The following is a 24,883-nucleotide window of genomic DNA, read 5'->3' on the forward strand; positions in this document are numbered from 1 at the left end:
CTGCACACAGTATTCAAGGTGTGCGGGTACCATGGATTTATTTAGCGGCTCTGTGATATTTTCTGTCTTGCTATCTACCCCTTTCCTAATGGTTCTGAACGTTCTGTTCGCTTTTTGACTGCCGCTGCGCACTGAGGGGATGTGAACCATCACATCAGAGAACCATCCACAATGACTCCAAGATCTCTTTCTTGAGTGGTAACAGCTAATTTAGACCCCATCATTTTGTATGTATAGTTGAGATTATATTTTCCAATGTGCATTACTTTGCATTTATCAACATTGAATTTCATCTGCCATTTTGTTGCCCAGTCACCCAGTTTGGTGAGATCCCTTTGTAACTCTTCGCAGTCGACTTTGGACTTAACTATCTTGAATTGTTTCGTATCATCTGTAAATTTTTACCCATTTTTTCAAATCATTTGTGAATATGTTGAACAGTAATGGTCCCAGTACCGACCCCTCCAGGACACCACTATTTATCTCTCTCCATTCTGAAAACTGATCATTTATTCCTACCCTTTGTTTCCCATCTTTTAACCAGTTACTGATCCATGAGAGGACCTTCCCTCTTATCCCATGATGGCTTACTTTTCAAAAGTCAATTTAAATAATTAAAATAAAAAATGTATATTTGTTTTAGAAATCTAGAACTCTTCTGTGTTATGATGTAATTTGCATTATCCTTATGTTAAATTTGCATTATCCTAGTGAAACATTTAATTTATTCAGATCTCTTCTATATGTTGCAGGTCAAAGGGAAAATGAAAAGAGAAAAAACAAGCCACTCAAAGGCCTCAAAAACCAACCAAAGTGAAGAACACACCAAGAAAATATCAACATGTCCTCTGAAGGTTCCAGTGGTGTATCTACATCCGACCAGCACAAATACAGCCACCTACTAAAGAAACAGAGTCTCCAAAACCTAAAGGCAGCTCCCGATGTTTGTCGGTCAGAGTGTTCCCATTTATTGAAGTTACAAAAGATGGCGACTGGCGCACCTCTTCCAAAAAAGCTTACAAAGAAGGAAAGCTTCCCAATGCTATAACTGGTAAAAGTGGAGGAGCTTGGTTTGCCAGACCAATCAGCAAAGCCAATGCTGACAAACTACATGAAAAGGCTGCAGAACACCAGGACTCTGGACTGCATCAACATGCAGAAAGCCTTATAAGCCCCCTTTCAAGCCAATTTTTAGAAGTACTTAATGAGGCTGTTAAGAATGCTGGAGACACAACACAGTTCATGCGAACAAACATGGCTGTGGCATCCCACTTTCTATATAAGCAAGAGATACCACACACTACAAACTGGAGGCCAGTGTTAAGTGCACTGTCAGTTGAACCGTGGTGGACGGGCAAATGCTCACTATCTTTCTGCAAGAAACTCAGCTGACTGGTTAGAAGCATGCGGTGCAACAGTGAAAGACTCAACAGTTGAAAAAGTGAAGAATTCTCTCACCACATTCACAAAATTTGCATACATGGCTGATGAATGCACCGATGCAAATGGGAGCCAAGTATTAAGTCATTGTGTACGTTATCTTGATGTCAGTGGTAGGCCAGTAGATGCATTTCTAGATGTTCAAGTTATAGAAGACACATCAGCTGCATCTGTGACAACCCACATCTTAGAAGAGTTAAATGCTTGTCAATTGGACCCCAAACATGCTTGTGCATTTGAAACTTCTCAGGAAGACATGGTGGAGTACAAGCTTTGCTCAGAGAAAAGTGTAACCCTAATCTCTCCTATACACACTGCAGAGGCCATCTACTTCAACCAGCGCTAGTGCGAGCTGCAGAATCTTCAAACAACATTAAAAAAGCTATAAATTTAAGGTCTTCATTATATTCTTTTTTCAGCAAGAGTCCAAAAAGACTGAATGTCTTGGAAAATATAGAAGATACAGTGGGACTGAAGTTCATATTAGTCCAACCTGGAAAACCCCCCTGGTTTTCTCATGAGCGATCCTTGGCTGTTGTCTTGAAATTACTCCAGATGTTATTACTGGCTTTGGAAAGTATCTACCAAGATGGGATGGATCTAAGTAGTGAGGCTGGTGGATTACTTTTGCTACTACATTCAGAGAAGACTATTGCCATTCTCTCTCTTGTAACTCGACTGTTGAAACCACGTGGGTCATTAAACAACGTCATCCAGGCATCTGCTGCAACAGTAGTAGATCTTTGTCCAGCAATAGAAGCTACCCGTGGATCAATCCGAGAGAGATGCATTGAAAATGTACTGGAAGAAGCAAAGACTTCAGTCCAGAAGTTGACTGATGAAGGCACTTATATTGATTCCTTAAATGAAGAGGTCAAGAAGCGTCTGTTAAGCCTGCTGAAAAAGTACACAGGCTCGATTCTTACAAATCTACAACAGCGACTTCTAGATTCGACTCAACCTCTACATAGCTTTTACAGATCCCTGTCCTATAAAACACCGACCGTTGAGTGGAGTGAGGCACGACCAGCAATGGGGCTGCCGTGCGCTCAGGACAGAATAGAGAATTTGAACACAGAGTGGAATATCGTACAACAAATGAATGAAGATTTGACTTCAACTTCTTTTTTATCCTCACTAGTGGCTCGACCCGATCTTTGTGCTACGTTTCCTGGGCTGAGAGAAGTAGGAATTCATCTCTTGCTACTCCCTGTCACAACAGCTACAGTGGAGCGTTCTTCTTCACCACTGAATAGTATTTTGTGTTCTGAAAGACGTCGCCTTCTGCCTGATCATGTGAAGGAACTAATGAGCATATCAGTTGAAGGAATGGAAGTACTGGACACACAAGAAGCCACCGAAGATGAACGCATTACATTCAAGAAGTTCGTTAACAGAGTCGTGCAAAATTATAACAAGAAACCAAGAAGGATGTAGACGTAGTGCTCCATGGAAGGCTTGAGTAGCCAACTTTAATTTGTGGTGATTTTAAAACGTGTTAAATCTAATAAAATGGTCATGAAACATTTTTCAGTTTTTACTATGGTGCCATACAGCCCCCCTTTGCCCTCCCGGTCTCACCCCTCATCGGCCCTGACCGACCCCCCGTATAAATTCAAACACCCCCACAACTTCAATTCCCGGGAAAAACACTGGAGGGATATGGGTTGGGAGGGGCAAAGGGATACGGGACCCCCACCCACCGATGAAAGGATAGTTGAGTCTTCTTGTGCCCCTGCCTTGGGGCTGGATCGGAGCCAGTACCCCCCAGAGGGGAGAGACCCCGTGTCCCATTGCCCACCCCCCTGAGCCGGCCCTGGAACAAGGAGATACTCCCCTCCCAGAGCCGGGGGTGTGTGACGTTCCCCTGGTGTTATCTGGACCGGTGATCTGCTAGGTCACTCCAATCCTCGACTCTGGGAGCCAGCCTTGCCCTCCTCCGTGGTGAGAACCCCCACTCCCGGGCTGTTCCCGCACAGCCTCTGGCATGTGAGCTGCTCCCAGCTACGGGAGTGAGCACTTTTGGCCAGCCGCTGCTTGGATTGTGCAACTGAATGACACTAGCCAATATCTCCGGTCCCAGACACAACCCTAGGAACCTCCATCTTGCAGTGTCCAGTTATGCCTGCTGGACGCTGCAAGCTTTTATGAGTTCATCCATTTAACAAAGAAATTGATATGTACCAGGCTTGTTTTGCCAACGGGAGTCTCTGACACGCTTCAAACCAAATGCACGGCTTCAGATAGAATAAACAAACAAATTTATTCACCTCACCCAGGTCATAGAATCATAGAATATCAGGGTTGGAAAGGACCTCAGGAGGTCATCTAGTCCAACCCCTGCTCAAAGCAGGACCAATCCCCAACTACATCATCCCAGCCAGGGCTTTGTCAAGCCTGACCTTAAAAATATCTAAGGAAGGAGATTCCACCACCTCCCTAGGTAACGCATTCCAGTGTTTCACCACCCTCCTAGTGAAAAAGTTTTTCCTAATATCCAACCTAAACCTCCCCCACTGTAACTTGAGACCATTACTCCTTGTTCTGTCATCTGCTACCACTGAGAACACTCTAGAGCCATCCTCTTTGGAACCCCCTTTCAGGTAGTTGAAAGCAGCTATCAAATCCCCCCTCATTCTTCTCTTCCGCAGACTAAACAATCCCAGTTCCCTCAGCCTCTCCTCATAAGTCATGTGTTCCAGTCCCTAATCATTTTTGTTGCCCTCCGCTGGACTCTTTCCAATTTTTCCACATCCTTCTTGTAGTGTGGGGCCCAAAACTGGACACAGTACTCCAGATGAGGCCTCACCAATGTGGAATAGAGGGGAACGATCACATCCCTCGATCTGCTGGCAATGCCCCTACTTATACATCCCAAAATGCCATTGGCCTTCTTGGCAACAAGGACACACTGTTGACTCATATCCAGCTTCTCGTCCACTGTAACCCCTAGGTCCTTTTCTGCAGAACTGCTGCCGAGCCATTCGGTCCCTAGTCTGTAGTCGTGCATGGGATTCTTCCTCGCTAACTGCACTTGTCCTTGTTGAACCTCATCAGATTTCTTTTGGCCCAATCCTCTAATTTGTCTAGGGCCCTCTGTATCCGATCCCTACCGTCCAGCGTATCTACTTCTCTTCCCAGTTTAGTGTCATCTGCAAACTTGCTGAGGGTATAATCCACACCATCCTCCAGATCATTTATGAAGATATTGAACAAAATCGGCCCCAGGACCGACCCTTGGGGCACTCCACTTGAAACCGGCTGCCAATTAGACATGGAGCCATTGATCACTACCCGTTGAGCCCGACAATCTAGCCAACTCTGTATCCACCTTATAGTCCATTCATCCAGCCCATACTTCTTTAACTTGCTGGCAAGAATACTGTGGGAGACAGTGTCAAAAGCTTTGCTAAAGTCAAGTAACAACACGTCCACCGCTTTCCCCTCATCCACAGAGCCAGTTATCTTGTCATAGAAGGCAATTAGATTAGTCAGGGACGACTTGCCCTTGGTGAATCCATGCTGACTGTTCCTGATCACTTTCCTCTCCTCTAAGTGCTTCAGAATTGATTCCTTGAGGACCTGCTCCATGATTTTTCCAGGGACTGGGGTGAGGCTGACTGGTCTGTAGTTCTCAGGATCCTCCTTCTTCCCTTTCTTAAAGATGGGCATTACATTAGTCTTTTTCCAGGCGTCCGGGACTTCCCCGGATCGCCATGAGTTTTCAAAGATAATGGCCAATGGCTCTGCAATTACATCCGCCAACTCCTTTAGCACTCTCGGATGCAGTGCATCCGGCCTCATGGACTTGTGCTCGTCCAGCTTTTCTAAATAGTCCCGAAGCACTTCTTTCTCCACAGAGGGCTGGTCACCTCCTCCCCATGCTGTGCTGCCCAGTGCAGTAGTCTGGGAGCTGACCTTGTTCGTGAAGACAGAGGCACAGAGGTCACGAAGACAGAGGTCACGCAGCCCCTCAGCATCTGAGGCTGCACCATCAGGGGCCTGACAACAGTTCTCTCTGTCCCCCGATCTTGCCACCCCAGGAATGTCTCCCCATTGACCATCACCTTCTGCTCCCACTGGGAGTCCAAGGGGCCTGACCTCAGGAGACTCCACACAGACATATAGGTTGGGGTCAGGAGTGGGAGCCTGTCCACCACCCCACCCATCTGGCTGACGGAGTCTATGGCCTTGGGACCCAGCAAGGGAGCTAGACACCGGGGCTTTTCCGCAGGGTCCCCCTGGTTCAAATCTCCAGCCTGCTCAAAGGCAGTGAGGTGGGCATCCACATCCCCCCCTCCTTAACCAGGGGCAGCAATTTAGTCTCGAGGTTCCCTGCGGAACTGGCCCCCCGGGGTCTATCCCCACTCACCCCAGGGAGGTCCCCTATGCCTCTCCGCTCCCCCACCGCCAGTTCATGCTGCTGCTGCTTCTGCAGCTCTTTCTCGGGCTCTCGCTGTCTCTCACAGTCCTCTTGCTCTCTTGGACTCAGCTCCAATCCCGTCCATCTCCGATCCCCCGATGGGGAACCCGATTGTGAAGACCCCCATCTGGTCGGGGACAGGAGTCTTGGGGATACCTGGCTCCCACTCCAGCTGCTCCCAGATCCTGCTATAGCCCCATTTGGGGTCAGGAATCTATTCGTTAGAGCGGTCATCCTCCTCCAGCTGCACGATTAACTCTGCTTTGGTGAACTTTCCAATGCACAACCCTCTCTTTCTGCACAGGGTTACAATGTCCTTCTTAAGGAGACGGTGACAGGACGTCACTCCGCTCTTCTCAAGTTGTTGTGGACTCACAGGCCTGTGTGCTCTCAGCTCCCCACGGTTTCCAGGGAGAACCCCTCGTGTGCCAGCCCTTCTCGAGGTCACCACCTCTTTGGCAGGGTTGAGCTGCAGACTCCTCCGCCCCTGAGACTGCTCACCGCAGTCCCCAGGGGGACCCCATTACTGCACAGTCCTTCTCGCTGGTCACACACTCCCAGGGGTTAAGCGCCCCCCGAAACCGCTCCCCTCTGAGCCTTCAGCATGCCTGGTCCTCGTCAATTCCCCTTCGTTTTACTGTTCCCCTGTCACTTACTGCAGGAAGCGCCATCCGTGGGGTGCAGTACATCCCACCTCTGCCACCAGTTGTCACGGAGTCCCCGGGCGATGCTCTGGAACTGCTCCCTACGAAGCCAGTCAGGACTCTGGTGAAGTCTCCTTTCTGTGAGCAGCCTGTCTGCAGGGCAAACAGCTCACCCGGCTTCCAACTTCCTGAGTCTGACCTCGGAGCATTCAGCATCCTCTGCCCCTCTGTGCGCTTCCCACAGTGAGTCCGCCCAGGCGGGGTCTTGGGGAAGCCAGAGGGTCCTGCCCCACAACTCCGCAGTCAAACGTGACTCTCAGCCAGCCAGTAAAACAGAGGTTTATTAGACGACAGGAACATGGTCTAACACAGAGCTTGTAGGTGCAGAGAACAGGACCCCTCAGCTGGGTCCATTTTGGGGGGCAGTGAGCCAGACAACCCCGTCTGCACTTCATTGCATGTCCCCAGCCAGCCCCAAACTGAAACTCCCTCCAGCCCCTCCTCCTCTGGGCTTTGTCCCTTTCCCGGGCCAGGAGGGCACCTGATTCCTTTGTTCGCCAACCCCTTAGCTCTCACCTTGCAGGGCGGAAGGGCCCAGGCCATCAGTTACCAGGAGACAGAGTGTTGGCCATTTATGTATACTGGCCCTTTCCTCTGCAATAATTACACCCCCTTACCCCACCACCTGGAGACTTGAGAAATGCATAGGGGAAACTGAGGCACCCCTACAGTATTCAGAGGAAACATTAAGAAGAGTCCCATTTCATCACAGGGACATAGGGCAGGGGGCAGAAAGAGGGGGACAGGGACATGAGGGGACACGGGATGGTGGGACATGTATGGGGGAGGGGATATAGGCCAGGGGGCTGAGGGTCCCAATGCGTGAATGTTGGGGGTGGGGGGGTGAAGGGTAAACAAGCTGGGGAGCCAGAGCTTGGGCATCTGCCGCGGGTGTGGGGGGAGTTTCTCTTGAGCTCTGTCCCCGTGATCTTGCCCTCTCCCCTTTCTGGGGGGCTGGTTGGCTCCCCCCCACCCCCCGTGTCCCTTTTGCAGCATCCTGAGGTGAGCTCTGCCCTGGGCCCTGAGATGCGCAGACCCACCGCCCCGGGTATGGGATCGGGAAGGGACACGGGGCCTTTCACCTCTAGGGGGCTGGCTCAAATCTGCGTCCTTTTCTCTTAGCACTAGACCCCACCCCCCCAACCAGAGCCAGGAGAGAACCCAGGAGTCCTGGCTCCCAGCCACCCCCACCCCCCAATCACTAGACCCCATTCCCTTCCCATAGCTGGGGTATAGAACAGGGTAGGTGCCGGGCATCAGGTTTACACAGAATTTCACTGGCAGTAGCAGAAACAGGAAGCGAGCGCTGGCTCTGGGCAGACTTCCCCTTTCCTGGTTTTATCCACTGCTCCTTTATCAACTCAGGATCTACATTTACCCCTCCCTCCCGTGCTTACGGGGACCAGAAACCACAACCCCCAACCCCCTCAAACCCCCCTGTTGTGTCTCTGTGTCACATCACTCAGCTAAGAACGGTGCGTGCAGCGATGGTACCTGAGAAGGAGGTTGGCCAGGTCCCTCCAACCTTATGCTCCAGGGCTGGGGCTGGGCCCAGCTGGGTCAGGAAGGAATCTCTGTCCCGCTGCTTGGGAGAGGGTTTCTTTGTGGGGGACACTGTGTGTGGGGGTAGAAGCCCTCCTATGCTCTGAGCTGCTGCTCCAGGGAGGCTAGACGGGCCTGTTGGAAAAGCTCAGGGCAGCCTGGACACCTCTTGACACCTCCTGAGATTCCCCTGTTCCCAGCTGGTCCCCGGACTGGGCAGCTCCCATGTGGGTTGGAGGTTATGGGGGGTGGCGTGGGACCAGGCAGCTGCAGGAGGGCATGTGGTTTGCTGGGCGTTGCAGGGAGCTGGCTTTGCTCTGACCGTGGTAGATTTGGGCTGGAGATTGCAGAGAAACCAGCTGATGGGGAAGAAAGGGGCTGAGCGCATCACAGACTTCCTGGGGCTGCAGCCCCGGGCGCAGTTCCTCATTCCGCTCGCACTCGGGCCTCAGGCTCAGTGGACATCAGCACTGGGGTGTTGGTGGCAGCGCTGAGGGGCCCCCCACTGCCCCATCATGGCGTCTGCTCTCACCGTCCTCTTCCTCGGTAAGTATCGGAGACAGCCAGGGCGTGTGTCCATGTGGGGGGTGGATCTGAGACCAGGGCATGTGCTCATGGAGGGGAGATCTGAGACCAGGGTGTGTGCCCATGGCGGGGTGGGGTGGGGTGGAAATGAGACCAGAGTGTGGGATCCAGTTGCTCTGGGATCTGGTCACTAACGAGCTGTCTCCTCTCCAGGCTGCTGGCTGGCCGGGCACAGCGGGGCGTGGGGAGGTGAGTATCAGTCTGGGGGAGGAACAGTAACATCAAGGATGGGAGAGGGGATCTGAGTCCTGAACTTTACCCAAAACTCAACACAAACTCCCCCTGGGCGCTCAGACCCGTCTCAGTTCCTCTCTGCCCCGCCCCACCAGGGAGTAACTGGGAGCCGACTCTAGCTCCCAGGGTCTGACAAAGCGGATGGGAACCATCCACTGGTTCAGTGTCCTGCCCCCCAAGGCTGGGAAGATTGCGGGGGCGGGGGGGAATGTGGATTTATTTCAGCTCATACAAACCCTAACAGGGCCCACCCGTGGGCTCTAGATCCCCTCGGGGTAACCGAAACGTTCACGGTCAGTGCAGCTGTGGGGGAGAACCCCCCCAGATCACCCCCGCCCCAACACCTCCCTCCCCTGCACTCACAGCCGCCCACCCCCTGATCCCAAGGCCTGGGGAAAGGTGGGTCTCTGCACTGCTGGGATGCTCAGAGCCAGGCTCTGCCCTGAGCCCAGCAGAGGGGACAGAGTCACTGGGGGGTTCCCCAGCCGGGGGGAGAAGCAGCCACTGGACATTCAGGGCTGAGGGAGGGGGGATCCCTGCCCCCAGCGGGAGCTGCAGAGCAGGGGGGCCTTTCCCAGGTAACACATCAGTTAGGGGGTGACGGGCGGAGCTGAAGGTTATAAACCTCAGTGGATAGTAGAGACTTGCACAGTCCCCTACAGGTCAGGGGTGGTGCTGTGTGTAAGCGGGGGAATGGTCCCGCTATTGTGGGGAACTTTCCTGGCTTATACCCGCCCCGGTGGGATTGGCTAGCGAAAGGATCTGAGTCCTCGCTCCCACTCCCTTCACCCAGCGGCCTGCCTGACCTGGAGGGCTCCCCTTCCTCCCTCCCGTGTGGCAGAGTCCTCGTAACCCCGGCAAGGCTGGGCCCCAGATTCCCGGGGGGCTCAACCCCCAACCTTGTTGTGGTCACTTCAGGAAGGGGCGAGGGTGTCCCCTCTCCCGGGTGCTCTCTCTGCGCTGGATGCTTCCCTGACCCCCTGATCATTACAGACAATTTATTACAGAAGAATCAATTTTGAAAAATAAGGAAAAAAATGGGGAAGGTGAAAGGAAAACCCGTCACCCCGCTCTGTGGCCCGGGGACGTCACAGCCAGCGTGTCTGGGGCTCCGGTGGCTGCAGCTCCGCTCCCAGGACAGGGCTGCTCTGTGGGCTGCTGCTTTGACTCTGCTCCCAGCAGGGACCTCCTCCCCGGGCTGCTGTTCTGGCCCCTCTGGGTGGCCCGTCTCTGGGTGCTCCCAGCTCAGCTCGGGCCCCTGCTTTCTCCTTAGCTCGGCCCCCCTCTGTCTGCCCCAGGCAATTCCAGCTCACCCAGAGAACGGGACCCCCTGGATTCCTGACTAGCCACTAGCCCTGGCAATCAGGCTCACCTGGAGCGTTGGCCTCTCCCCATTGTTCCTGGGGACTGTCGGTCTCAGGGACCCTTCCCCTTGGTGCTGGGAGCTACGAACCAAAACATCCCGAGTGAATGTCAGTAAGGGGACAACAGTCCTGGTACATGTGCACAGAACCCAGGAGTCCTGGCCCCCATCCTCCCTGCTCTCTGCACTAGACCCCACTCCTCTCCCAGAGCCAGGGACAGAACCCAGGAGTCCTGGCTCCCAGCCCCCTCCCAGCAGAGAAGCCAGGGTGTGAATGGACCCCTAGAGACTGGACTGGCCTGTCACCCACTTGGGAGCAGAGCTTTGGGCCCCCAGGGGCTGGGGATGCTCCGTGTCTCATGCTGTTAGCCGAGAGCTCAGAGGAAACTCTGGGCCCCTGTGGAAAGGCACCCAAGAGCCCGTCCCCAGGGCCGCCGGGTCTGACCCCCCACAGAGGCTGCGTGGTGGGGACAGGCCCCAGGACTGGGTGACGGGGCCTGCGTCTCACGGCCTGTCTGCTTCCCCCTGCAGAGCCCAGCTACCCCAAACCCAGCATCTCCCTGAGCCCCAGCGGGGGGGTCTCCCTGGGGGGAGCCGTGTCCGTCTGGTGTCGGGGGCAGCACCGGGGCATGCGGTTCGTGCTGAATAAAGAGGGACGCCATTTCCAAACTGTGGATCCGAAGGGGTTTGAGGCTGTGTTTCCCATCAGCAACGTGCGCTGGGAGGACGGCGGGAGCTACAGCTGCTCCTACCACAGCAGATCGGGGTCAGCCGCCGCATCGTCCCCCAGCGACCCCGTGGAGCTGGCGGTGAGAGGTGAGGGGCCCGGCGCGGCGTCCCCATTCCCAGCCCTACCCCCAGCCCGATCCTCACGGGGGCTCGGTGCTAATGGGACGCTCAGAGCCAGGCTCTGCCCTGAGCCCTGACTCCGCAGAGGGGATGCCCAGCCGGGGAGCGGGGACAGAGTCACTGGGGGGTTCCCCAGCCAGGGGGGAGCATCAGTCCCTGGGGACTTGGGGCAGGGAGGTGACTTTCACGCTGCCCCTTGTGCGTAGGAACCGTGAGTCACTATTTAATCCCGTGATCCCCTCCCCTCTGATCTCCTGGCGCGGCCACAGACTCTGTGTGATGGGAGCACATCGCGGTTTTCAAAAGTGTCCTTCTTTGTCGGGGGGCCTCAATCTTGGGGGATCTCAGACCGACCGCCCACAAACCAAGATGCCCACAGTTAGTGGGGACCTCTGCAAACACTGGCCTCGATAGCACTGGATCCCTTGTGTTGGGGGAGCATGTAGGGCCCCCGCCATGGTCAGGACCCCTTTGTGGCCGGCGCTGCATAAACACAGAGTGAAGCAACTGTCCCTGCCCCTGGGAGCTCAGGAAGGAAAGTGAATCTGACTGTGACTCAGGTTCCCCCTGTAGAATGGTGATAAAGACGCCTCGCTGCCTCCCAGGGGGCTGACTTCCTTCCTGTGTGGGGCTCAGGCCCTATCGTGCCAGGCTCCAGAGAGCAGCCTCTGAGTCGCCCTGTGCTCAGGGGGAGGGGAGGGATGCAGTGAATAAGGCAGGGGCCACACACGGCCTATGAGGACCCCAAGAATTAGGCAGCCATGGCTCCATGTGTGTGGGATTGGGAGACCAGGTCACAGGGCTGGGATTCTGGGTCAGGGGGACTCTGGGATCTGGGAGAGAATCCCTGCCGGGGGCCCCTGGATCTACCCATGGCAGGGCCAGACGGGGAATCATCGAAGATTAGGGTTGGAAGAGACCTCAGGAGGTCATCTTGTCCAACCCCCTGCTCAAAGCAGGACCAACGCCAACTAAATCATCCCAGCCAGGGCTCTGTCAAGCCGGGCCTTAAAAATCTCTAAGGATGGAGATTCCACCACCTCCCTAGGGAACCCATTCCAGTGCTTCACCACCCTCCTAGTGAAATAGTTGTTACGGGTTAGATCACAGAAACCCCCTTGGGGCTCCCAACTGATGTCCCAAGACTACTTCTGCCCCTGCCCTCATTGCCAGCTTGGGACTCCAGAATCCTGCCTGGCTGCACCAGACGCGCTTGCCGGCCAGAAACAAAGACCCAGGTCTGAATCACGTCCCACAAGCTACAAGGTTAATTGAGAGCAGCTTACAGAAGTGTTCCTGTCTTTAACACTCACATGCCCAACTCCCAGTCGGGTCTAAGCCCCAAATAAGTTTGTTTTACTCTGTATAAAGCTTATACAGGGTAAACTCATTAATTGTTCGCCCTCTATAACACTGATCGAGAGATATGCACAGCTGTTTGCCCCCCCATCCCCCAGGTATTAATACATACTCTGGGTTAATTAATAAGTAAAAAGTGATTTTATTAAATACAGAAAGTAGGATTTAAGTGGTTCCAAGTAGTAACAGACAGAACAAAGTGAATTACTAAGCAAAATAAAATAAAACACGCATGTCTATGTCTAATCAAACTGAATACAGATAAAAACCTCACCAGTTCCAGTAAGCTTCCTTTTACAGACAAATTCCCTTCTAGTCTGGGTCCAGCTATCACTCACATCCCCTGTAGTTACTGTCCTTTGTTCCAGTTTCTTTCAGGTATCTTTGGGGGTGGAGAGGCTCTCTCTTTAGCCAGCTGAAGATAAAGTGGAGGGGTCTTCCAGAGGTTTAAATAGACTTTCTCTTGTGGGTGGAGATCCCCTCCTCTCTCCTATGCAAAGTCCAGCTACAAAATGGAGTTTTGGAGTCACCTGGGCAAGTCACATGTCCACGCATGACTGAGTTCCTTACCAGCCACGCCACATTCCTGGGAAAGCCCAGATGTGGACTGGCATCTCCAAGTTCATTGTTGGCTTAAGGGCTTCTTGATTGGGCACTTACTGAGAATAGTCCTTTCTCAGGAAGCTGACCAACTGCTTCACTAAAACCTACTCAGAATCAAACAAGTACACAGCAAATACTCATAACTTCGAATACGATAATGACACATGCATACAGATAGGATGAATAGATTCAGTAGGTCATAACCTTGACAGAGATATGTTCGCTGTGGGAAGCGCATGGAGGGGCAGAGGATGCTCTGGAACTGCTCCCCATGAAGCCAGACAGGACTCTGGGGCAGTTGCCTTCCTGTGAGCAGCCTGTCTTCAGGGCACACAGCTCACAGGGCTTCCACCTTCCTGGGTCTGACCTCGGAGCATTCAGCTTCCTCTGCCCCTCCATTCGTTTCCCACAACGAGTCCGCCCAGGCGGGGTCCTGGGGAAGCCAGAGGGTCCTGCACCCCAACTTCGCAGTCAGACGTAACTCTCAGCCAGCCAGTAAAACAGAGGTTTATTAGACGACAGGAACATGGTCTAAAACAGATCTTGTAGGTGCAGAAAACCGGATCCCTCAGCTGGGTCCATTTTGGGGGGCAGTGAGCCAGACAACCACGTCTGCCCTTCACTCCATGCATCCAGCAAGCCCCAAACTGAAGCTCTCTCCAGCCCCTCCTCCTCTGGGCTTTGTCCCTTTCCGGGGCCAGGAGGGCACCTGATTCCTTTGTTCTCCAACGCTTTAGCTCTCACCTTGCAGGGGGGAAGGGCCCAGGCCATCAGGTGCCAGGAAACAGGGTGTCGGCCATTCTCTGTGTCCAAACCCCTGCACACACCTGCCCTCTAGGGCTCTGCAACGATCATACACCCTTATCCCGCCCCCTAGATACTTAAGAACTGCCTAGGGGAAACTGAGGCACCCCCACACAATTCAGAGGAAACATTAAGAACAGTCCCACTTCGTCACACATATATATGTTGACAAGTATATTTTCATAAAGCCTTATGGGGGCACCATCACAATAGTCTTTCCTAATATCCAAACGAGACCTCCCCCACTGCAACCTGAGACCATCGCTCCTTGTTCTGTCATCTGCCCCCACTGAGAACAGCCCAGCTCCGTCCTCTTTGGAGCCCCCCTTCAGGGAGTTGAAGGCTGCTATCAAATCCCACCTCACTCTTCTCTTCCGCAGCTGGAGGCCGGGGCTGGGTGGGTGCCTGGGTCTGGCTCTCACAGCCTGTCTCGTGTGCGCAGATCCCAGCTTACCCAGACCCTCCATCTCTCTGAGCCCCACTTGGGTCACCGCCCCAGGGGCAAACGTCACCATCCGGTGTCAGGGGCAGCGCCGGGACGTGAGGTTCTTCCTGCACAAAGCTGGAGACCGGGACCCGCCGCGACACGTGGACCCTGCTGGGGACGGGGCCGAGTTCCACATCCCCACCGTGGGCCGGCAGGACGGAGGGAACTACAGCTGCAGCTACCGGCCCCGATCAGAGCCCTTCGTCTCCTCGCAGCCCAGCGACCCCGTGCAGCTGGTGGTAGCAGGTGAGGGGCCCGGCTCCACGTCCCTGCTCCCAGCCGGACCCTCAGAAGGTCGGCACCCAGATGGGATGCTCAGAGCCAGGCTCTGCCCAGAGCCCTAGGACTCCCGTGGACAGGGAGCGGGGACAGTGTCACTGCGGGGTTCCCAAGGCAGGGGGAGCAGCAGCTCCTGGAGGTTCACAGCTGAGGGAGGGGGGATCCCTGCCCCCAGGAGGAGCTGCAGAGCAGGGGCCTTTCCCAGGGGATGCTTCACTGGCTGCCCCCGCACTGGGGATGCACAGAGGAATCAGGGCCCAGGGGCTGCCTAGCCAGCTCCGTCCCCAGCAACAAACCCCCCTCCCCGGGACTGACAGTAACGATCGATGCTGAGTCACGGGCAGAGTTGGATTAAGGTTTCCTGGGGCCCTGGGCCAGAGCAAGGGGGAGTCTCTCCCCAACTTTTCACCTGCCCTCCCTCTCCTGTCCACCTCCTCGGCCTGCAGCCCCGCCCACAGCCCCACCCTTTTCTGCCCCTTCCCCGGTCCCACCCCATTCCGTCCCCCCACTGCAGCCGCGCAACCCATTTGCTACTTTCTGCCCCTGCCCACTGTGGGCCCAAGACTGGAGAAGCTCTGTCCCCGCACCCAGCCCCACACCCAGCTGGATCCTCCGGGGCTTTGCACTGATGGGACGCTCAGAACCAGGGTCTGCTCTGAGCCCTGTGCCCAGCAGAGGGGACACCTGGCCTGGCAGCCGGGATGGAGTCACTTGGGGGTTCCCCAGCCGGGGGTGAGCAGGAGCCACTGGAGGTTCGGGGCAGAGGGAGGGGGCATCCCTTCCCCCAGGGGGAGCTGCAGAGAAGGGGGCTTTTCCCAGGGGGATATTCCCCTGCGTTGCTCCCGTTCTTGGGAGCCATAGAGGAGTTTGGGTCTGGGGCGGTGGGTATTTACTGTGGAAACAGGTCGTGGTGCCCAGGGGTGGGTGGGGCTGAGACATCAGGGGGAGGGACAGCCCCGGACCCAGAGCTCCCCCGATGCCTCCTGCCCTGCAGGTCACTGCCTGGAATTTGCTGGGGGATGCCAGGGGAGGGAGAGGCTCTGGGGGGCTGGGCTGTGAAATTGGGCCCAGCTGGTGCCAGAGTCCTGGGGAAATAACCCCCCATTATCGGGCCACATGACATCCCCCTGGTAATAGGAGTGAGGATTACCCAGAATTCCCTTGGTTCTTCCTTCCCCTCCCCCCACTGGGGGTCTATGGTACCCCCTGACCCTCCCCCAATAGATGTTCTGCCGCCTCTGACTGCGCCCTGGTCCCCAGGGCCCTGGGCACCGCCCGAGTGTGGGGGGCAGTGGGTGACGTCCCAGCCTCCCCCCCGTGCACTGCCTGGCTGTGTGTGTCAGCAGCCGAGATACCCCGGGGATGGGCTCACTGCACAGCAGACAGGCCGGGGCAGAGGCACCTGTGGGGGTGGACAGAGGGGTCCTATGGGGACAGGGAGCTGGGGTGGTTCCGTGTTGTGGGGGCTAAAACCCTGAGGTTCTGATTGTTCCTATCCCCTGGCCTGGTCCTGGGGTGCCGGGTGTCTCAGGGGCAGTTCGTCCACCTGGGAGCCCCCTTCACCGGGGAAAATGAGGCTCAGGGCCCCTGGGGCAGCAGGACGTGGCCTCCCCTTGGGGGTCCAGCCCCAGGGAGGCTCCAAAGCCGCGGCGCCTGGGAAACACCCAGACGGGGGCTGGGCCGGTCCTGCTGGACGGGGTTTTGGGGGCTCCAATCCCGGAGCAGCTGATGTCCCCATCCGAGCTGCCAAGTGACTCTTCCTTTCCCCCCTCATTAACCCCCGCAGGGCGCCCTGATTTCACCAACGCCAACATCGCCCGCCTGGCGCTGGGCGCCGTGGTCCTGCTCGTCCTGGGGCTGATCCTGGCCGAAGCCTATTATAGCCGCCCGAGGGAGGTGCCCTAGGTGAGGTGATCCCCCCTTCTGAGCCCCTTGCTCCCCCCAGGTCCTGGGCCCAGGCTGACACGGGCCCCTCTAACCCGCCGTCTCTCTGTGCCCCCAGGAGTCTAGATCCAGCCATGCTGGGAAGAGAATCTCCCCGGGGGACGAGCCGCTTCCCCTCAGGGGACTGAGATGCCAGCACAAACCCCCCTGCCTCCAAATACTCCTGCCTCAGAGAATCCCCCCCCCGAAACAGCTCCAGACCTGACAGCAGCTCCCCAGGATTGACCCCCCCCCCGATGCCGTGTGTGACAATTGACTGTAGATGGCTTATTTACCTGCAAGCCTTCTTGTGGATGTGGGGACCAGCCTGTGGGTAATGAAGAAGGAGGTCTCACAGGGACATGTGACCATGTCACCTGATACTGGAATCTATCTTAAGCCTGGAGCTTTTCCATTTAGAAGGAGGGGTGGGAACCCAGAGAGAGATAAAGGAGTCCCGCCTTTGGCCAAAGCTAAAAAGGGGGTGGAACAGAACAGAGGTGGCTGCCAGATATGAGGAATGGCCTAGTTACCACCTGAGCTAAAACTAACAAGGAGTGTACCAGGGGAAAAGATTGGGTCCAGACTAGGAAGGAGTCTAGTCTGGGAAAGAAGCTTCTTGGAACATCTCTAAGGGGGAGATCTACCTGTATTCAGTTTCTTAATGCATTAGGATTAGACTTGCGTGTTTTGTTTTATTTTGCTTGGTAACTTACTGTTGTTACTTGAAACCACTTAAATCCTACTTTTAATACCTAATAATATCACTTTTGTTTATTAATGAACCCACAGTAAGTGATTAATACCTGGGGGAGCAAACAGCTGTGCATATCTCTCTATCAGTGTCATAGAGGGCGGATAATTTATGAGTTTACCGTGTTTAAGCTTTTTACAGAGTAAAATGGGTTTATTTGAGGTTTGGATCCCATTGTACGTTGGGTGTGTGGGTGCTGGAGATAGGTGACGTGCTGAGCGGGGTTTGGTTAAAGCCTCCAGCTTTGGGGGTGTGGACCAGACCTGGGTCTGTGTTTGGAGCAGACTAGTGTGTCTGTCTCAACAAGGCAGGGTTCTGGAGTCTCAAGGTGGCAGTGGAAAATGTCTCAGAGGTAATCCCAGCACGTCAGGTGGCAGTCTGAAGGGTGTCTCTCTGACTGAACCCATCACACCGTGAGTAAGAGCCCCTGCAGTACCAGCTAGAGGAGTTGCCCCTGGGCTGGGCACATTGGACTCCCTACGGAGCAGCCCCTGGAGGGTGATGGGGTCCCACTCGCTGGCCCAGCCAGGCTGGTTCTGCCCAGGGCTGCCAGTGGGGAGCAGGGACGAAGCAGGACTCAGCATGGGGAAGGCCCACCTGCATCTGCGGGGAGCCCAGAGCACTGGGGGGCCGGGCACTCGATAACTAGCCCGTTCCCGGCCGGATTCCCAGCACCGCCCGCTCTGCCCGCTTGGGGCTGGGCACCCAGCATTTCAGAGCCACAGTCACCCCACCCGCCTGCCGCTTTGCAGCCAGCTCCTGGCTGGGGGTCCCCATCAAGTCTAAACTGGCCACCCCCAGTTATGGCCTCCTTCTCAGACACGCGCCGTCATCCCCTGTCCATCCAGGACCTCACTGGGCATGGCGCGTTTGGCCCTAGCCCTTTCCCAACCGGTGGCTGGGTAGTTAAATCCCCCAGCACCACCAGGGCTCTTCGCATAGCCCTGAGCTGGGCCTCTCCCCCCATCCCGCAAAATCGCATTTCCCCAGCATCCCTAGACAGAGCCCCCATCCCCCTGTGTGTGGGGAGGCTGCGTCTGGCCCTGGCGCTGGAATAACGGCACTTACTGCACCCCCAGTGTCTGTCCCCCTCCTCTTTCTATAGCGGGGTCCCCTAGTCCCTTTTCTGTCCCCCCTTTCTCCCTTAGAACTCCCCCTCCCTGTATTTCTATTGTACAACCCCCCCCAGAGCTTCCCTCTCCCCTGCCCCCCAAATCTCCCCACCTCAGGGTGCGGCTGTGATACCTGAACCTCCAAATGTCCCCAAATGTTGCAGCCAATGAAGATGAGTGAGAAGTTCCGGCAGCGTCATGAGAACCTGGACGAATGAACGTTGGGGGGAACGTTGGCGAGAAAGAAAGACGGGATTTGTCCAACCCGAGTGGCCGCCGGACAGACCCCACAGGTCTGGCTGGGGCCCGCCTGGGACACGGGAGAAGGGGGGGGAGCAGAAATGCGTGACCCAAAATTGGGGTGTTGGAAACAAGGCCTCATTGGTAGATAAAATATTGCGGGGGCAGGCTGTGCCACCCACCACCCTTTGAGGGCATTAAAGAAAGAGACTCGCTTCACCCTCCTGGCTGCCAGCCCCCGTCTCCTGGTCCCCCCGGGCCATCTGGGCCCTGATCTGCAGAGACGTCCTGAGTAGAGGGGTCGGAGAGAGGGACCCTGATGCCATCGCCTCTCCCCTGCTAAACCCCCAACCCGGGAGGAAATGAGATCGGTGTGACATTTCACTCCCTATTTTTATAAAAATATTTGTATATGTGTGGATATGATGTAACTGGAATATGCTTTATGCAAAAGTTTTCTTGTCAGGTATCATTACAAAGCGTATAATCTACTGAGTGTGGTCATCCTATTTGTAGGAATGTATCATTCTTGTATCTGAAACTAGGAATATGAAATATAACTCCGAGGTCCTCTTGTAATTATGCAAAGTGTGGGCCATTAATGGTGGTTTGGAATCTTGATGGCTCCTATTCACCGGGACAATTGGTTGTAAACGGCTCTGTTTACTTGTGAGACTTCCTGTATAGCTGTGTGCCAGCAAGCGGGTAATGAAGTCTCACAGGATATGTGATCTTGTCACCTGAACTGAAATCCATCTTTAACCGGATGCTTTTCCATTTTGAAGGAGACAAAGGATTCCTGCCTTCTGCCAAAGCTATTAAAGGAACAGAACAAAGTGGGTCTCCGTCATGTTGAATCCTCTGCTTTTCACCTAAGATATCTGCTGGAATTAACAAGGACTATACCAGGGAAAGGATTGGGCCCAGACTAGGAAGGAGTCAAGTCTGGGAAAGAAACTTATTGGAACATCTCCAAGGGGGAGATTTACCTGTATTCTGTTTCTGAAATGTATTAGGCTTTGACTTGCGTGTTTTGTTTTATTTTGCTTGGTAACTTACTTTGTTCTGTCTGTTATTACTTGAAACCACTTAAATCCGACTTTTTATACTTGATAAAATCACTTTTGTGTATTAATTGACCCAGAGTAAGTGATTACTACCTGGGGGAGGAAAGAGCTGTGCGTATCTCTCTATCAGTGTTATAGATGGTGGGCAATTTATGAGTTTACCCTGTATAAGAGTAAAACAGGTTCATTTGGGGTTTGGATCCCATTGGGAGCTAGGTATCTGGATGCTGGAGACAGGAATACTTGCTGAGTGGTTTTCAATTAAAGCTTGCAGCTTTGGGGGTGTGGTTCAGACCCTGGGTCTATGTTTGTAGCAGGCTGGCGGGTCTGGCTCAAACCAGACAGGGCACTGAAGTCCTAATCTGGCAGGGAAAAGAGACTGAGAGTTAGTTAAAGCACATCAGCAGACAGGCTCCCCCAAGAAGGTCAGAGCTGGGGGAGCGGGGGGTAGGATTGCTGGGCATGTGAGGAGCGAGGGGGGAGCAGCACCCCCCAGTAGTCCCTGAGCTGCCACTTCTTCCCTCAGAAGCCTCCCCTCTCACTGCCCCCCCTCCACATCCCTCCGCAGTTCCAGCCCCCTCAACCTCAGGGTCCCCCATTTTCATTTTAGTCCCCTCAGTCTCCCCTCACAGCCCCTGTGTCTTGGAGTGTAGGGGAGTCCAGGCCCTGCACCCCTCTTCCTGGGATTCACTGAGGCTCTCAGCCAGCCAGTAAAACAGAAGGTTTATTGAACAATAGGAACACAGTCTCAAACAGAGCTTGTGGGTACAACCAGGACCCCTCAGTCAAGTCCTTCTGGGGGAACAGGGAGCTTAGACCCCAGCTCTGGGGTTCCCTGCTTTCCTCCACCCAGCACCAAACTGAAACTAAACCCCCCCAGCAGGCTCCCTTCTGCAGCCTCTGTTCACATTCCTGGGCAGAGGTGTTTCCTCCCCCTCCCCGTCCTGGCTCAGGTGACAGGCTCTCAGGTCTCCCATTGAAACTCCCCTGCCAGATTCCCAGGTCAACACTCCCCCTCCCTGCTGCCTCACACCCTGTGCTGCAAATTCCCTGCCCGATAAGGGCCCCAACCCCACAGTCACCTCTCTCCTTGCCCCTGCCAAGGGGGGCAGCAAGCTGGGAGATTGTGGGGGGTCAGGCAGTGGGGTCAGGTTGGGGGGGAAATGTCCCTGCTTCACAATGAACCTGCTGCTCGTCTCCCTCCTGCTCTGGGAGCTGGGGTCAAGAGCTCCCAGGGGGGCTGGTTAGCAGGGGGGTCGGGGTCCTGGCACGAGGGTGCTGATTGAAGGAGGCTCATTGGGACCCTTCGGCAGGGCAGCTGATGTACCTTGAATGCAGCCCTGGCTCGGCCCAGCGCTGTGTGCGAGCCCCGAAGGGGCGACACTGCGACGGTGCCAGCAGGAGTCCTGGCTCCAGCTCCCGCCCCAGCTCTAACCACTAGTCCCCACTCCCCTGCCAGAGCCTGGAACAGATGGAAATATTCGCAATCGTCAGCCAAAGGTTGAAGATCAGACTCTGTGGTCTCCTAGCACCTTCCCCAAGGTTTCAGGGTACATCGAAGGTGACCTTTCCCCCCTCCCCACAGAGACACAGACAAGCTGCGAACTACATGACACTTAGCCAGGCTGACGGCTCCTGGGTTTCCTGGATCTTGCAGTGAGCTCAGCTTATTTTGACCGCACTAGATTTGGCCGGCAGATTAGAGACAAGCTCTGAGGTACTCAGGAAGACATGAGCCATCGCCGGCTTCCTGCGTCTGCAGCCTCCAGCTCAGTGCTTCATTCGGGGCTCAGTGGAGCTGAGCTCCAGGGCATTGGTGGCAGCGCTGAGGGGCCCCTCACTGCCTCATCATGCCATCTGCTCTCGCTATCCAAGACAGCCAGGGCATGTGTCCATGGGGGAGATCTGAGACCAGGGTGTGTGTCCATGGCAGGTGGATCTGAGACCAGGGCGTGTGTCCATGGGAGGGGGGGCGGGGGGGGGATCTGAGACCAGGGCGTGTGTCCATGGGGGGATCTGAGACTCAGGTGTGTGCCCATGGGGGGTGGATCTGAGACCAGGGCATGTGCCCATGGCAGGTGGATCTGAGACCAGGCTGTGTGCCCATGGGGGAGGGATCTGAGACCAGGGAATGTGTCCATGGTGGGGGTGGGGTGGGGGTCACAGACTAGGGTGTGTGTCCATGGGGGTGGGATCTGAGACCAGGGCATCATTCCCAGCGCTGTGTCGGGTACATCAGCTGATCGGTCCTTACGGGTACTTATGGGTCATGTAGGTCTCTGATTTGGGTCGTGGTTCTGTTTGGACCAGCAGTGGTGTGATTTCACCCGTAGGGCAGTGGGTGGGGAGAGTTCAGAGCTCCTGTAGGTAAATCTCTGCATTAAGCATCTTCACATAACTTTCGTATGACGTTGTATTATGCCTCTATTTTCCTACAACTCTTTATCAGATCCTTATATAGAAAACTTTGTATTGAGCCTTGGTATAATGTTAAAAAAATGTCTTTTTGCTAGGAGTAGAATAAGATCTCCCCCACCCCCCTTTTAATCAGTTGCCCTGTTGAATGAACCAGGTGTGAATGAGTAAGGCGTGGAAGGCAGCACCTCCAGACAGCTGCAACAGTTGGAGAGGGGATGAAAGCCAGACCCAAGAACAATAAAACTTGTCAGCTGGGCTCACTAAAGAAGAGCAGACGTATCGATGGCCTTGGGGGTTAGAAGTGAGCACCTTCTTTTGAAAACACCCTCTTTGAAGCAGGAGACAACACCCAGAAGGAAGCAGCAGAAAGGGACACAGACACAGATTTTGTATCTGGGATAGATTTGCACGAGAGGGAAGCGGATGTAAATGTGAAGTGTCTTGCCTGCTGGGGCTGGGGGGCAATTTCTCATCCGCAGCGTGAGATGGGGAGACGGAGGGAGCTACGCCTGCTATTATCACTATGCAACAGATCCCTTCCCCTGGTCAGAGCCCAGCGACCCCGAGGAACTGGTGGTAGCAGGTGAGGGGTCCGGCTTGATGTCCAGAGCCCCACACTTAGCCGGACCCTCAGGGGGACTCTGCACTCATGGGACGCTCAGAGCCAGGCTCTGCCCTGGGCCCAGCAGAGGAGATGCCTGGCCAGGGAGGTGGGAGAGAGTCACTGAGGGGGTTCCCCAGCCAGGGAGGAGCAGCAGCCGCTGGAGGTTTGGGGATAAGGGAAGGGGATCCCTGCCCCCGGGGGAGCTGCAAAGCAGGGGCCTTTCCCAGGGGGATGCTCCCCGAGGCTGCCCCCATTAAGGGGACGCACAGAGGAGTCAGGGCCCAGGGGCTGCCCAGCTGGCACCGTCCCAGCCACATAAATCCCCACACACACACCCAGGAAGGACGCTGATGGTTGATGCTGAGTCACCGGATGGGAGCGGGAGGGGATCGCTGACAGACGCTGGTTCTATTCCCACAGGGGGACCCAACCCCGCCTGGAATGGCACCGGCTCCCACCAAACAGGGCAGCCCAGGCCAGGTACCGGGGCCTGGGGGAATCTACTAAGTCACAGATTATGGGGCAGTTCCCCAGGCAGTCTTTGCCCAGGGAGAGAGATGGAGGCTGTTCGCAGGGGCAGTGACTCCCCATGAAACTCACCAACGGATTTGGGAGGGGAGAGAAGCCTCCTGCTTCAGACATGAACCTGCTGCTAAAGAGGTGGCCCCATTTTTGGTTTTTGTCCCTTCAGTTTCCCCCCTCACAGCCCCTCTGCCCCACATTCCCTACCCTATAATGGCCCCAACCCCACAGACACCTCTCTCCCTGCCCCTGCCAAGGGGGGCAGCAAGCTGGGATACGGGGGTGGGGGTCAGGCGGGGGGTCAGGTGGCGGGGGGAATGACCCTGCTTCACAATGAAACTGCTGCTCGTCTCTCTCCTGCTCTAGGGGCCGGAGGCAATGGGTCCCAGGGGGCTGGTGAGCAGGGGGGTGGGGGCACTGGGACGAGGGAGCTGATTGAAGGAGACTCATTGGGACCCTTCGGCCGGGCAGCTCACGCACCTTTAATGCAGCCCCAGCCCAGCCCAGCGCTGTGTGCAAGCCCCGGAGGGGCGACACAGCGATGGTGACACCAGGAGTCCTGGCCCCAGCTCCACCCCCGGCTCTAACCACTAGTCCCCACTCCCGTGACAGACCACAGAACTGAGTCAAACCTTCCTGACCCCCAGCTTTCTGCTGCCGCTAGCCAATGGCGTATAAACAAAGCCTGTGTCACGTCCCTCTCTAGGGGCCTGGCCACATAACCACTGACAGTGTCTCCTCCAGCTCGGGGGACAGGGTCTCTGCAGGGGCATTAGAAGGTCCCTGGGTCGCTCCCGGTTGGTGACCCGTTCCTTTCTTTTGAACCTGGTTGATTTAATTCACACACTGAGAAAAGCCCCTTAGAACCAGGCATTACAGTGTAAACCCGTCATCACCGCTCAGCTAAGGCGCAAGGGGCAGAAAACCCAGGTCTTTCATATTGCGCCGGCTCTTAACATGGTGCCACGGCTTGTGTTGCAGGTGGGCAGGTTGGCAGACTGAGCGGGAAGACTGCAGTCAAACCCTCCAGTATCAGGGAATGCCACAAAGTTTCCCAAACACTCTTAACTCTGCCCCCTTGTGCACATGCATTACGGCACCATCCTTTAATTTTGTGATCACGTATTAATTTTATCTTCATGGGCCATGTTAAGGTTCCTTCCCCACTCTGAACTCTGGGGTACAGATGTGGGGACCCGCATGAAAGACCCCCTAAGCTCATTTCTACCAGCTTAGGTTAAAAACTTCCCCAAGGCACAAAATCTCTATTTGTTCTTGGACTAGGAATGCTGCCACCACCAAGCGCTTTAACCAAGAACCAGGGAAAAGAACCACTTGGAGTTCCTCTTCCCCCAGAAATCCCCCCGAGCCCTCACACCCCCTTTTCTGGGGAGGCTTGAGAATAAACAAGTTGAGCACAGACCAGCTTGGATTTCTTAGGACTCTAAAAACATAATCAGATTCTTAAAAAACAGAACTTTATTAGAAGAACAAAACAAAGATGAAAGATTTCAGAGTAACAGCCGTGTTAGTATGCATCCGATGAAGTGAGCTGTAGCTCACGAAAGCTC

General features: G+C 55.2%; 1 protein-coding gene across 1 annotated transcript; it reads left to right on the plus strand.

The window, feature by feature from the left end:
• The first annotated feature begins 8,624 nt into the window (after nucleotides 1-8,624).
• Nucleotides 8,625-18,679, plus strand: LOC141976873 (osteoclast-associated immunoglobulin-like receptor). The gene is made up of 5 exons (XM_074938039.1): nucleotides 8,625-8,655; nucleotides 10,823-11,107; nucleotides 14,349-14,639; nucleotides 16,459-16,568; nucleotides 18,626-18,679. Exons 1-5 carry the CDS (start codon nucleotides 8,625-8,627, stop codon nucleotides 18,677-18,679), a joined length of 771 nt encoding a protein of 256 aa, XP_074794140.1.
• The last annotated feature ends 6,204 nt before the right edge of the window (nucleotides 18,680-24,883 follow it).

The sequence above is a fragment of the Natator depressus genome, chromosome 23, assembly GCF_965152275.1.
Source record: "Natator depressus isolate rNatDep1 chromosome 23, rNatDep2.hap1, whole genome shotgun sequence".
Lineage (NCBI taxonomy): Eukaryota > Metazoa > Chordata > Testudines > Cheloniidae > Natator > Natator depressus.